Consider the following 15,464-nt stretch of genomic DNA (forward strand, 5'->3'; position numbering starts at 1 on the left):
TTCTGTCGGATTATGAATAAAGTGGTTGAGGGCGATCCGTTCTTCCAGCAGCGTAGGAATGCAGCTGGTAGGCTTGGCTTATCACCTCTGCAGAAATGCACCGCTGCAATAAGAATGTTAGCGTACGGTGTTGCTCCGGATGCCGTAGATGAATACATACGCATGGGTCAAACAACATCTAGAAAATCAATGCAACATTTTACTCAAGGGGTGATCAAGCATTTTGAGGCCGAGTACTTAAGAAGTCCAACAGATGAAGATTTAAGGAGAATCCTTCACCAAAATGAAATGCGTGGATTCCCGGGCATGATCGGTAGCATCGACTGCATGCACTGGGAGTGGAAGAACTGTCCTATGGCTTGGAAAGCACAATACGCAGGTCGTAGCAAGAATGCAACCCTTATCCTCGAAGCTGTTGCGGATCAAGATTTATGGATTTGGCATGCATTTTTTGGAATACCCGGCTCTTGTAATGATCTTAACGTCCTATACCGCTCTCCGGTGTTTGACGATGTTTTGAAAGGTCGGGCACCACCAATTAGTTTTATGGTAAACGGCCATAAGTACAACATGGGATACTACTTAACAGATGGTATATATCCGAACTGGGCAACATTTATACAAGGTATCACATATCCTCAACTCCAGAAGGACAAGTTATTTGCAGATAAACAAGCTGCAGCTCGGAAAGACGTTGAACGTGCGTTTGGAGTTCTACAGGCTAGGTTTGCCATATTACGACAACCCTCACTTGCTTTCGACGAAGACATTTTGAGCGACATAATGAAAGCTTGTATCATTATGCACAACATGATTGTTGAGGATGAACGACACAATTACACTCGTGCCGAAGTTTTGAGAAGGTATTACGAAGAAGATCGCCCTCAGCTTCATAGAGCAAGGTCCGGTCCGAGTACAAGTGCCACAGTGAATAACAACGAGCCTTTCGAATTTGACGTTGGCCGACCACCAAACGTTGATTTTGACGCGTATATTCAAAGAAGAATTACCCTGTGTGATAGCCAAACCCATTTTTCTTTGAAAGATGATTTAGTTGAGCATATTTGGCAAAAATACGGTCGTAATGAATAAATAGTTTTGTAATCGTTAATTTATTTGGTTTGTATGATTGGTGTACGATCATTATGTTCCAATGTTGTAATCGTTAATGTTGTACTAATGAAAAATGAAATTTCGCATAAAATAATGACACAAATAATTAATATTGTACTCATAAATAATTTAATCAATAAAAAAATTTAGTTAAGAATAAATATTATTATTTTATTAAAAAATACATTTTGCAAAAATTAATATTAAAAATAATTAATATTGTACTACTCATAAATAATTTAATCAATACAAAATTTTGTTAACAATAAAATTAAGAAATACTAAATTACAAATTTAATGATGTGTAGGAGAGATAAATATTGGTGGGGTATAGGGTTAAAAATAGGAGAGAGAATAGTGGGGATTATAATTTTTGACCATTGGTGTAGAATAAAAATGACCAAGAAAATGCCCATGGGGAGGAGGAGTGAGAAAGTGGTTAGAGAGAGATTGGGCAACCAAAAAAATGCCCATTAGTGGCAATGCTCTTAGCAACCATGGTTCCAACATCTAGTCACAAATGAGCAAGTATAAACCCATTACAGCGTGTTATTTGGTAAATGTGTGCACACTTGCTAATTTGTATGAGATACTCATATGAGTCCACGCACAATATCAATTTACTTGCATCGCAACATATATCATTTGTTGGAGCATTTCCAATAATAATGTTATGTGTGAGAGGTTATCTCGCATAGAAAGAATACGAAAGTGATGTATTGTTTATATATTGTAAGCAATTGGATATGAGTTATCAGATGGGCCTTAGTGGTGTTTTACACAAGTGGGCTAAGTGGCTTAGGTATCCCAAAAACGTGTTCTTTTAGGAAAGTGCTCTTCGTACACGCCTCGATCCATTGTTAAAATTTCTTCCTTCAACTATGTAGTTTAGGAAACCAAAGACTTGTATTAAATTAAAATTGCAATCCTCTCGGTAACACTAAGCTCTGCACTAACCTTTCCACATTGAAGGTTTCCCTTCTCTGAATCTTCGAAGATACGATATTCCAAATCAGCCAAAATTTAATCATAACCAATACATGTATGAACATTACTTTCCCTTATTTAGGAAAGCCTCTACATAAGGAAAAATGAGATAGAGGGGTTGAAAAAATACAGAAGAATGTGAAGAAAGACATGTAACAATAAGAGTACAAAGTATTTGTACACAGGTTATCACGGCGTTGTGTTTTCCAGGGAAGCAGGCTATACAGTCATTTGCTTCATATATTGGCTTACTGTTGGCAAACAGATCAGCATATTGCAAAATTGTTAATCCTTCTTGGGATCGATTAGGAACGGAATAACATCTGTTAACTGCTTTTCTCTGGTGGAATTACTTGCAAGAGCTCAACGTTTAGATTAAATGTAGCTCCAGGCTGCAGTCACAAGGAAAAGAGGATGAACATAGCCCGTATTGAAGATAAATGTCAGAATTTCAAAACACCGAACCAAGAAATTCAGTTCATGCTATAGTCTTAATAAATATTTTAAATGACAAACAGACTGATGTTTCTTTTGTTCATTATCTAAGTTCAATATGATGGGTTATGGAAAGTGAATCATAGCTGTGTTTCTATGTATTCAACCAAATTTGAACATTCTCACAAATGCAAAAAAGCCAAAGAAAGAGAAGTCTAAGTGAGATGAAAATTTGACATGATTTTAATAATAAACTCTAATGTCAGCTTTTGTTTCAAATGAATCATGCAATAAAATTGAACAAAGCTGATCAAATAATGCAAGTACTTATAAAAAATTACCGGAATCTCGTTTGACCCTTTCTTTCCATATCCGAGTTCTGGGGGAACTATCACAGTCCTCTATTGCATTCGAAGCCAAACACCCATAAGAGAGGGGGAGTGAGATCAGAGAGATAGAGGAGAATGTGAGAACTTAGCTTGTGAATAATATCCGAAGGTTGTCAACATAAAATAATTAAGACTATTATAAGATATATGCGGTTTAGAAGATGAGGGAAGAACACTGCACCTTGCCTCCCAGTTTCATTCCTTCAACAATACTGTACAAAGCTGGAGGAGGTTTAGGAGCTGCCTGGGCAGAAAATAATCCGTTTGGGTTATCAACAAACTCGCGCTTCCGTTCTCTTCCAGGAGTAGAGCCGACTTGGAATACATATGGCTGCAAAATGTGAATGAAGAAATGCAGAAGCTGAGTATTGCACTGCAGACAACACACTATACTGATACTTGGAAGTTGTAATAGGGCATAGGCCGGAAAAGGTTTTTGAGTGAATTGACAATAAAGCATAAGCTTCTATAAAAGATATCAATCAATCAATCAATCAATCAAAGCCTTAATCCCAAAAGTGGGGTCGGCTAACATGAACCAAATTTGATTATTCCGTGTAGTCATCAACATAAATCTTTCTCCTCCATCCCTTACGATCCAAAACTTCATCCTCACGTAAATCCATGCACTTCATATCCTTCCTCACTCCTTCCAACCAAGTCATCTTTGGTCTCCCTCTTCCTCGTTTAATCCCTCCATGGTCCCACTCTTCCACTCTTCGCACCGGTGCACCCTCGGGTCTCCGTCTTACATGTCCAAACCAACGCAGACGATTTTCCCTTAATTTATCTACAATGCCCGCCACACCTACTTTCTTGCGAATAACCTCATTTCTGATTCTATCTCTTAAAGTGTTTCCACACATCCACCTTAACATGCGCATTTCCGTAACCTCCATCTTTTTAATATGCTCTTTCTTAGAAGCCCAACATTCTGTACCATAGAGCAACACTGGTCTTATGGCAGTCCTGTAGAATTTTCCCTTCAACTTTAAGGGAATGCTGCGGTCGCATAGCACTCCCGTGGCCGCTCTCCATTTAAGCCACCCTGACTTAATCCTGTGGGTCACGTCTTGATCAATGTCACCATTCTTCTGGATGATCGACCCTAGGTACTTAAAACATTCACTCATGGTCAAATCCTTTCCATCCAAACTCACCACTTCATTGCTTGTCCCCCTCTGAGTGCCAAAACGACATACCAAATATTCAGTCTTACTCCGACTTAGCTTAAACCCTCTAGATTCCAACCTTTGCCTCCATTGCTCCAACTTGACATTAACCCCATCCTTAGTCTCATCCACCAAAACGATATCATCTGCGAACAGCATACACCATGGAACCTCATCTTGAATTGGTCTAGTTAATTCGTCTAGAACCGTTGCAAAAAGAAAAGGGCTTAATGCAGACCCTTGATGCAATCCGATTGTAATAGGGAAATCTTTTGTCAACCCTCCGCATGTCCTCACATTTGTTGACACATCCCGATACATATCCTTAACTAGGTCTACATACCTTCGTGGGATACCTTTCTTCAACATTGCCCACCAAAGTATCTCTCTTGGCACCTTGTCATATGCCTTCTCTAAATCAATAAAGACCATATGAAGATCTTTCTTCTTTACCCTATAAAACTCCATCATTTGTCTTATCAAATGGATTGCGTCCATAGTAGATCTCCCAGGCATAAAACCAAATTGGTTATCTGAAATGCTTGTGCATGCCCTCAACCTTTGTTCAATCACCCTTTCCCACAACTTCATAGTATGGCTCATAAGCTTAATTCCTCGATAGTTAGAACAATCTTGAGCGTCTCCTTTGTTTTTATAAACCGGGACCAAGGTGCTCTTCCTCCAATCTTGTGGGATCCTTGTAGCCGTCCATATCTTGTTGAAAAGGTTTGTTAACCAATCAATACCAATCTTACCCAAACACCTCCACACCTCTATCGGTACCCCATCAGGGCCAACCGCCTTCTTAGGTTTCATCTTCCTCAGTGCAATCTCCACCTCTACTCTCCTAATCCTTCGCACATACTCCATGTTGATTTCTTCATCACTCATAGAGGTATCTCCTATCACAACTCCATTACTTCCATTAAATAATTCATCGAAGTACCCCTTCCACCTGTCCTTGATGCCCTCCTCTTGCACTAGGACCATTTGGTTCTTATCTTTGACACACTTCACCATGCCAATATCCTTCCTTGCCTCTTGTCTTCTCTTTGCCATCTTATAAATGATCCTTTCTCCCTCCTTGGAATCAAGCTTTTCATAAACCTCCTGATATGCCTTTTCTTTTGCTTGGCGAACAGCTGCCTTTGCCTTACTCTTAGCCTCCTTATACGCTGCAAAGGTTTCATCACTCCTACATTTTCCTAAGGCTTGATAGCATTCCCTTTTTTGCTTAATTACTGCTTTCACCTCTTCATTCCACCACGAAGTATCTCTCTGTACCGAAGTTCTTCCCCTTACTTCCCCTAAGACCTCTTTGGCCACTCTTAGGAAACAGTTCTTCATTCGTAACCAGGTCATGTCCGGATCCACCTCTCCATCCCAATCCGCTTCTTCAATTACCTTTTCTGTAAAAACCTTAGCTTTTGCATCCCTTAGGGTCCACCATCTTATCCTTGGTTCTTCTTGTCTAACTTTTTTCTTCGCCTTCTCTTTCAGACGAATAGTCATTACCAATAGCCGGTGTTGGGTGACCACACTCTCCCCTGGGATAACCTTACAGTTTATGCAACTTTGTCTATCTATGCTCCTTGTGAGCAGGAAGTCTATTTGAGTTGCATTTGCTCCATTCCGAAAAGTTATCAAGTGTGAATCCCTCTTCTTAAACCAAGTATTAGCCAAAATTAAATCATATGATTGGGCAAAATCCATAATAGCTTCACCACCGGCGTCCCTCTGCCCATACCCAAAGCCTCCATGGACACTCTCATAGCCATCTCGGCTCGCCCCAACGTGCCCATTTAGATCCCCTCCAATATATAACTTCTCTGAGTGGTGGACACCCTGCACCACCTCGTCTAGGTCCTCCCAAAATTGTCGTTTCTCTTCTGCATCTAAACCCACTTGGGGAGCATAAGCACTGATAACATTCACAATCTCCTTGCCACATAGCAACTTCAGCCTTATCAACCTATCGTTCTTCCGATAGACCTCGATCACCTCTTTTGCCAACCTCTCATCGAGAACCACACCAACTCCGTTCCTAGCTCCACCATTCCTTGTTCTGTGGCTCGTTTCTTGCCCAACATACCATACCTTATACCCCAAAACCAAGCCTCGAGCTCCTTCTCCTGTCCATCTTGTCTCTTGGAGGCACATGATGTTCACGCGTCGTCTTTTCATTACTTCTACCAATTCTGCTGATTTTCCCGTAAGAGACCCCACATTCCAAGAACCAATCCGCAAACTAAATTCTTTTCTCCCACGCTCCCTCCTGATCCCAACTCCAAGTCCTTGATTATTTGACACCACAATTGGGCAATATGGCGCGTCGCTTCTGGGCGACGACCTAGCAACCCTTACATACTTATCACTGCACCCGGGTCTGGGAAGTGCAGCGCGTCGCTCAGTAGGGAACGCCCCAATGGCACGCCCTTGCTCATTTGACACCACACTCGGGCAATGTGGCGCGTCGCTTCTGGGCGACGACCTAGCAACCCTTGCATACTTATCACTACACCCGGGTCTAGGAAGTGCAGCGCGTCGCTGAGTAGGGAACGCCCCCACGAAAATATCTGTTTGGCTCATGTCATGGGATGTGACGAAGTTTTAGACTGGCTGTCACTGGCCTACCGTAACCCTCCTCCTTTATCCAGGCTTGGGACTGGCAGCGGGAAACCCACTGGCGGAGTTCTTCTATAAAAGATAGAACAAACAAAATATATATATATATATATATGTCTGCAGAAAGCTGGGCAATAGTCCAATATTACTATCTTCAAAATGGCAATTATAAAACATCAATTACTAAAGTGACAATATAGGGAAAGAAATGGGCAAAAAAAATAATAACCTGTGCGATGATCCGGTTCCCAGCCAAAAGCTTAGATTCTCGACTTGAGACAGCTGTTATTCCGCGATATACACAATCAAAATGAACCTGTAAACCATAACCCCAGAGTAAGCTATTTGAAATAATACATGAAGAGGCACAAAAAATCAAAAGTATAGCATACCTGAACTATTGATCCCTTTACAGCCACTGGTCCCCTCCCTTCATCAATATCATAGTACTTTAATCCATCAGCTGCTTCCAAATTCACACAAAGTTCATGTTTAGGTGAGCTTACAGAAATACTAGGAAGAGGAACAGGAGGGACAGGGGGATGGGGTGAGGGAAAAACTATATCTCGACCAAGAAAGAGACTAATTGACTATAATGGCCAAAACAAAGCAGTCTAGAAGGAAGTAATACAGATAGATCCTACAGTATCATCTTGATGAAAAGCCAATTCTTTAAAATAGCAACAAATCCTACATGATTTAAAGCAATTATTTTCCAAATCTCTATTTTCGTTTCACTTTTTGACTCTAATGGCCTCTTCCCTGCCTCTTCTCTAACAAGAGTTACAACACACCAATGAAGGAGAAAAGGTAATCAAAAAAGAATAGTTGTGCTGCATAATTCTACAAAAGTACTGAAATTGAAAACATTGTAGTGTTGCTGCTGCACTTATGTCCTCATCTCTCAACCAAAGTTTAGGAGTAAAATGTCGCCAAGCCTATGCACTTATATTGGATCGAAATTACATTGGCCACTAATTGAGGGTTTGCAAACAGCCATTTGCTGGCTTCAAGTAGTTCAAAAAAATCTGCATACGTATTGACTTCGCCAAAGGGATGCCATCAACACAATATAAGTTGGCTGTCGTTGCAGAATTTTTTGGATTATATTATACTCCGTATGTTATACACCTCCATTATTGTCTAACTCTGACAATCTAATTTAACATTCTGCATGTATAAAAGTATAACAACTAGACACCTAAATAGACTTTACTTTGTGCATGATGCTTTATATTTGTTGAACTATCAGAAATTAGAAACAAATCCAACTCTGATCAACAGGTCAATGAAGTATATATCCTGCAAATGGAGGTTTCACTGTTTCAAGGAGGTCCAATTTTATGAAATAGAAACCCAACATCAAAACCAACAATCTTATGAACCATTAAAAAAATCATTCGAGATGCACATAAATTTTCAGTTCCACCCTCAAAAGTCCAATATCACATCAATTATCAGGATAACCTAACTTGACACAAAATTACAGACAAAAACCCACCAAGAAAGCAAAAGTTTGCAACTTTATAAGAACCACATGTGCAAAATCAACAAAAGAACAAATTGACATTGCATAAGATACATCAAATTCAATCAATTATTCATTCCCACTAAAAATTCAATCATACCCACATGAGAAAATCATCAAAATAGTGCCAAAAACAGCTAAAAATATCATCATGCAGTATTATAATAGAAAGAAATCAAGTAAGAAATAAATCAAGAATTAAAGAAGTACACTAACAGCTAGTAAGATAATCTTCAAGAGGGATGGTTTTTCTGCTCCTTCTCTCTCTTGCAAAGGAAGGAGGAGGCAATGAAATGAGGGTAATTGACAGCAAAGGAGTTAGAATTGCACATCTTCTTCTGGAAAATGGTGTGGAAAGAGGAAGAATCACTGCTTGTTCATCCTTATTATTAGGCTTTGTTTGGGTTTCTCTGCATTTTGAGATGATTTGATGCTGGGAAATTGCCCATTTGCCTAATGTGTGTGTCATTTTTTGGAGTCAATCTTTAACCAAATTTCATGCCTATCTTTAGTTATCCAAACAGCTTGTGCAATGTGTAGTGTCCCCCACATAAGTAAACTAAAGGGTAGCCTTTCTAGTTTATGATTGTGATCCAAATTTGAGGTTTGTATAGGGGTTGTATTTAGGCTATGTTTGGTTCATCTTATCCAATTTAATTTAGTTTCCTTTTTTTTCTAAATTAATCATGACTTGGTTGAATATGAATTTTTCACTTATGCCTATATGAAGATAGGTCGAGCGTAATATTAAAAGCTTGTTCATTTCAGCTTAATTTTATTTCAATTCAGTTAATTTAAGTTCAGTTCAGTTCAGCTCCAAACAGTTTGATTTAGTTTAGTTCAGTTCAGCTCCCAATTTCCTTCTCTCATAAAATATTCATTTTAACTCTATTCAGTTCAGTTCGGTTCAATTCAGCTCCAATCAGTTCAGTTTAGTAAATGTGAACAGGCCCTAAATTTAATTGATTTTCAACGAAGTAATGATATTATGTAGAAATAAACTTATACAAATTAGGGGTGAATGTAACAGGGTATCCTGTAAAAATCTCAGGACCCGGAACCAAAACCTGTTGCAACAGGTTCCTAAAAACCGGAACCGGGACCTGTTCAATAGGTTTCTTAAAATTGAGAATCGGAACCTGTTCCAGATTGGGTAACCTGTCTTTCAGAGTAAGCTTAATAGTTACTTGATTGTCTAGCACTACTAAAATTCGGCTAAATTGCGACCGTTTTTCTAAGACCGTCTGAAAATCGGTCGCAAAATATGAAATTTGCGACCGTTTTTTATGCGGTCGCAATCTTATGACTGCTTTGACAACGGTCGCAAATTTGCGACCGTTTTGCGACCGTTTTTAACCTTTTAGACGGTCGCTAGGATGTTTGAACAATTAAAAATAATTCTAAATTAAAATAAATCGTTTGCGACCGTCAAAGACGGTCGTAAGTGTTATAATCTGCGACTGTAACAGAGACGGTCGTAAATTTCATAATCTGCGACCGTCAAAGGTGGTCGTAAATGTCATAATCTGCGACCGTCAAAGAGACGGTCGTAAATTTTATAATCTGCGACCGTCAAAGGCGGTCGTAAATGTCATAATCTGCGACCACAAGAGACGGTCGTAAATGTCATTGTTTGCGACCGTCAAAGACGGTCGCAAAAAGCTTTTTTTTATATAAAAAAAATTCGGGTAGAAAAGTTCACCCATCTCACCCCAACCCTAATTAACTAACCCTCACGCCGCTCCTCTTTCTCTTTCCTCTCCTCTCTTCTTTTTCTTTCCTCTGAATCTCTGATTTATTTCCTCTTATCTCTCTCCTCTCTGTTTCCTCTCTTCTCTTCACCGGTTTCCGCCACCATCTTTCCTCCGCCACCATATTTCCTCCGCCACAATCTTCACTGGCTCTCCTCCTCCTTAAAGGAGTACGGCAGCGGCGGTTTTATTGGCGAGTTCGGGTTCGTTTTTCTCAACAAGTACATTTAATGGTTTTTAAGGTGTAATTTCCTCTGAAAAGACTTTTTCATGGTCGAATTTGGCCTTATTAAACCAAATTTGAGGTGAAATTCAAAGTTTGAGGTATGTTTTCATGTTTTTGATTTATTTTTTTTGTCTTGTTTTTGGTTATTATCGTTTAATTTTTGGTTGATTTTCGTTTCGTTTTTTTTTTTGTTTTGTTTGATTTTTGTTGTTTGTTTTTGGCCTGGTTTATTTTAGTGAGTTTGATTTTGTTTTCGTTGATTTTTGGGTCTGATTTTCGGGTAATTTTCGTTTAGTTTTTGGTTAATTTTTGTTTCGTTTTTTGTTGTTTTGTTTGATTTTTTGTTGTTTGTTTTTGGCCTAGTTTGTTTTAGTGGGTTTGATTTTGTTGATTTTTGGGTTTGATTTTCGGGTAATTTTGGTTTAATTTCGTGGTTTAATTTTCATTAACTTTTGGGTTTGATATTTAAAGTGAAATTGTTTGATTTTTGTTATTTTTAGATTTGTTTTTTGTTAATTTTAGTTGGTTTAATTGGGTTTTATTTTCATAAATTTTGTTGAGGGTGGCTTTTAATTTGTTGTGGCCGATTGGGGTTTTCACGGCAAAGGGTTGGGGTTTTCACGGCAAAGGGATGGAGATTGTGGTGGTTGGGTGATATTTACGAGGTGGTTGGTGGTGTTTTAAGGTGGGTAAAGGTGTTTTAAGGTGGGTAAAGGTGATGGGGCAAGCTGCATTCACAGGAAAGTGGGTGCGACTTTTTTTTTTTTTTTTTTAAAAAAAAACTCTTTGCGACGGCCTTAAGCGGTCGCTAATTTTCAGATTTGCGACCGCTTCGTATACCGGTCGCAATTACATATATTTGCGATCGTCGTCCAAGCGGTCGTTGAAAATATAAAAACGGTCGCAAAAAAATTTGCGACCGTCAAACGGTCGTAAATATTTTTTTTTTTTGCGACCATATGAATAACGACCACCACTTTACGAACGTTGACGATCGCAATTAAGTTCTGCGACCGTTTTTTCTATTTTCAACGACCGTCAGAGGCGGTCGCAATTTGGCTAAATTTTAGTAGTGAATAGAATATTTAATACAAAATTACAAATACTTATATTAATACTATTAATTAAACCAATAAGAGTAAGATGACGACGCTTATACAATTTTGATATATGGCTTTTATGCTTGGGCTTAAATGATAGGTTCTGATTTCATGTACCTTATAGGGAACCTATACTAACAGGGTACCCTACAGGTTCCGAGTCTAAAATTTTATACCCAAGACCAGAACCTATTGCAACAGGTTCCCATTTTTATTACACAGAATTGAAACTTGATCTACAGGTTCCGGTTCCAGGTCAGGGTACCTTGAATTTTTGCTTAACCCTAATACGAATATATTTTAAAGTTAGTATTGCTATTGGAATCTCATCTTGCCACTAATAATTATATCAAAAGATCGGTTTTCTTGGATTATTAATGACAAAAAATGATAGAGTGTATAAACCAAATTTGGATATATTTAATTATCAACTTAAGCTTTTGATTACATTGATATGCTAACATGGTATGAAGCATCAATGTAACAAGAATGTCAGTGTGCGTGACTGGAATTTCGAATCCCACCCACCCCTTCAATTCAAGTGAAATATACAAAGCAATCAATATAAACAACTCGAAGTGGATTACCCTTACAAAAATATTACTCCCTCCTTTTCAATATGATAGTCTCAAATGGAATCAATCACATAAAATAAGAAAAGGAGAATATTTGGAATCTAAGATTAAAGTAAAAACAATTCATCAATAGTTTTGCCTTATTTAATTTTTTTAGGAAAGCATTAGCTATAATTGCATAAATCAAGGGAGTAATTTTTTTTTACTTAGACTCATGTTATCAATTCACAATCAATTAACTCAACCAATCAGAATTTAATATGAATTAAATAGGAAATAAAAAGTAAGTTAAAGGTGGAATACATTCAATATATGGGTAGATCTTTTTGAAATACCTTAACTAGTATGGGACTAACAAATTGAAATGGAGGGAGTAGTTTAAATTTTTGGTTGAGTAGATCATCTAACAAGAAATAAATAAAAATGTTTTTAATCATATTAAAAAAAACTTTGAATTGTAACAAACATAAAACTTTCACTATTACAACTGAAAATGAACAGAGAAAGTAGTCAGTATAGCTGATATGAAACTAGACAAAATTAAATTTATGAAAGTGAAAACATTTAAAATTATAGCTTCCACCACTCCAACAAAGAATGATGGATTATGGCATCAGTGGAGAAACAAGTCAATTCCATATTTCCATTATAATTGAATTTGAATGTATCTAGTTTAGAAGGGAAGGTAGGATAGTGTAACTTGGAATGTAAAACGAGTTTATATTCAACTTTATGCTTTTGGAAAACGCATTAACGTAGATTTTGAGCTTAATATTATCAATATGTTTTGCCCCTTTTTTTGGAAGGAAAATTGATTTGCACACCAAATTGCTTGATAGAGATTAAATGGCGGGCCTTGTGAGCATTAACAAATAACAAATTGGATGGTTCCTAAGAATGAGGAATAAATGGCAAGGATTTGCTTTTACAAATTTAAAAAATATAAAGAGGAATGCTTATTCCTTTACTAGTTTACTCTACTACTTAATTCAATTGTTGTTTAATAATCACAATATGAGAGATGCACAAGTTTTTAAGAAGAAAAGATAAACAAGTATAATATGAATGAGATTAAAAAAAATCTCTACGTTTGTCAAATAAATTATGTTGCAAATATTTTGCAAATTTTCAAAAACTAAATAAATTAATGTTCATTACATAACATAGGAAGTACTAGGCAATGTCGTGTGCTGTTAATTTTCATGATCTTTGTGCTTAATTTGCTTGATTTTTAGAGATAAATGCAATGCATATAATGCAAATTGAAATGATATATATCGCAAGTATTTTACATTTTTTTTATTCATACACCTCCACGACTCCACTACACCAATGTAAGATTTCTTTTATATTTTAATTTCTCAAGGGATGTTAAAAGATTCATATACACAAAATTTATTGAATAAAAAAAAAAAAATTAGAAATATACTGCGCTTTGATAAACTTAAACTTAAAGAAAATGTGTATAATACTAGAATATTAGTAGAATTTTTTGCCACCTATTCTATCCCCTCTTTATTATTCTTCACACTTCCTATTTATGGCCATTATGGGTGTGATAAGTGTTATCTCATTAATTACTCTTTTATTTGTATCACTATTTTTTACCCTACCATGCATGCATATGTGTGTGCTTGTACAATTCTATTCAACAACATTCATTTCTCAAAAGAGTCCAAGCATTTTTCCTTTCCAATCTAATATTATTTTTCCTTTCCAATCTAATAAAGTAATAATAATAAAATAAATAAATACCACTTATCTAAATTCTTGTTGCTACATTTAGGAAGTGCTCTATTATTATGATATATTTAGGAATATTAGGATATATTTGCTTACCATATTTTGTGCTAGTATATCTTTTGATATATTTTATCTTTGGTAGTTTCCTAATCTTATCACAATAGGTTTGATCTTGTATTATATATACTTTGGAAAAGTCTTTAATGAAATCAAGCAATTATGTTCACAATATTTTAGCATGGTATAAGAGCCAAAGTTTTTTTTTCAATTAATCAATCATGACTGGTGGTGACACTCCTCCACCGCCACCACCACCACAAAAAATTGAAACAAATTCCCCCTTCTATCTAGGAGCACATGATAGGCCCGGTGATTTCATCACTCTGATCAGACTAAAGCTTGATAATTTTGATGCTTGGGCTCACGCCATATATGTGGCTCTTTCATCACGACGGAAGTTCGGGTTCCTCGATGGAACAATTTCATAGTATGTGCCGCCTGCAACTCAGGAAGATTGGGTTGTGGTCCATTGTATGCTCGTTTCGTGGCTCATGAATACGATCGACCCGGAGGTAAAATCTATGCTTTCTAATTACGATAATGCGAAACGTTTGTGGGATGATTTACGTGAACGATTTTGTATTGTGAATGGTCCTCATATTCAACATTTAAAGGCACAAATTAATCGATGTGAACAACCTAAAAATATGACTGTGGCTATTTATTTTAGCAAATTAAAAGTTTTATGGGATGAATTAGCAAAACTTGAACCATTAATTCACTGTAAATGTGGGAAGTGCACTTGTAATGTGGGTAGGCAACATGAAAAACGTCGGGAGGATGATAGGTTGCAACAATTTTTGCTTGATCTTTGATCTGAGTATTATGCTCAAACAAGGTCAAATATTTTATCTCAAGATCCTTTGCCTACTTTGAATAAAGCCTACCACCAAGTATCTCAAGATGAGCTAGTTCGGGGCCTCGATAAGGGCTGAGATGAACCTCCACAGGCAGTGGGGTTTGCTGTCCGTACAGGAGGGGTTGGCAGGGGCCGTGATGGCTCAGGTACAGTGTGTGCAAAGTGCAAGAAAGGGGGACACGAGACATCGAATTGTTGGTCTGATAAGGTTTGTAATCATTGCAAGAAACGGGGTCACATTGAAGCTAATTGTTTTGACCTTCATGGATATCCTCCAAGCACGAGTGATGGCAGTTAGGGGGGGAAGTCCACGGGTGGTCGTGGTCAAGGTCCGGTTCGAGCTAATGCGGTCTTAGGTTCGAGTGCTCTTTCAACAAGTATTCCATCTCAAGGTCAAGTTTTTTCAAGCGAACAATGGAAGGCAATTACGGGTTTGTTCGGTAATGTCTCTGAAAATCGCTTGAATGGTAAGTTCGATGACTCGTCTTGGATTATTGATACAGGGGCCACGCACCATGTTACAGGAGACAAAACTTGGTTATTTGATACTCAAGACTTTGAGTGTCCGGTTGGTTTACCTAACGGGGCCAATGTTGTGGCTTCTTTAATTGGTTCGGTTCTTTTATCGGACAAGATTACTCTCACTAAAGTTCTCTATGTTCCGCATTTTAGTTGTAATTTGCTTTCAGTATCGCAACTCTCTGATGATCTGAATTGTATTGTCCAATTTAACCCTTATATGTGTGTCATACAGGACCAAACGAAGGACCTGATTGGAACGGGATCTAGGAGAGACGGATTATATTATTTTAGCAAATCGGAATCAGTGCATCATGTTGGCATTGGTTAAGCGACCTCAAATTTGGAGTTGTGGCATCGTCGAATGGGGCATCCTTCCGAG

The 15,464-nt window shown here is 37.6% G+C and overlaps 1 protein-coding gene across 2 annotated transcripts; it reads right to left on the reverse strand.

Annotated features, from left to right (window-relative positions):
* Positions 1 to 2,118: 2,118 nt before the first annotated feature.
* LOC145638762 (peptidyl-prolyl cis-trans isomerase FKBP18, chloroplastic-like) lies at positions 2,119 to 8,826 on the reverse strand. Of its 2 annotated transcripts, none has more exons than XM_081689771.1 (6): positions 8,466 to 8,826; positions 7,114 to 7,187; positions 6,951 to 7,037; positions 3,106 to 3,255; positions 2,877 to 2,936; positions 2,119 to 2,492 (listed from the first exon to the last, which is right to left on the reverse strand). In XM_081689771.1, exons 1-6 carry the CDS (start codon positions 8,716 to 8,718, stop codon positions 2,427 to 2,429), a joined length of 690 nt encoding a protein of 229 aa, XP_081545897.1. In that variant the 5' UTR covers positions 8,719 to 8,826; the 3' UTR covers positions 2,119 to 2,426. The 2 variants fall into 2 exon arrangements, with proteins under 2 accessions (XP_081545897.1, XP_081545898.1); XM_081689772.1 differs by having other exon boundaries at positions 7,114 to 7,184; positions 8,466 to 8,822.
* Between the last annotated feature and the right edge of the window lie 6,638 nt (positions 8,827 to 15,464).

The sequence above is a fragment of the Chenopodium album genome, chromosome 7 (genome assembly GCF_948465745.1).
Source record: "Chenopodium album chromosome 7, dcCheAlbu1.1, whole genome shotgun sequence".
Lineage (NCBI taxonomy): Eukaryota > Viridiplantae > Streptophyta > Magnoliopsida > Caryophyllales > Amaranthaceae > Chenopodium > Chenopodium album.

Excerpts from the sequence above, each read along its gene's own strand:
- LOC145638762 (XM_081689771.1), bottom strand. The coding sequence starts at position 8,718 with ATGACACACACATTAGGCAAATGGGCAATTTCCCAGCATCAAATCATC. Across the intron at positions 7,188-8,465 it reads TGAAGATTATCTTACTAGCT|CAGCTGATGGATTAAAGTAC; the intron begins GTTAGTGTACTT and ends TGAATTTGGAAG. Across the intron at positions 2,493-2,876 it reads AAGGGTCAAACGAGATTCCG|CCTGGAGCTACATTTAATCT; the intron begins GTAATTTTTTAT and ends TTGTGACTGCAG.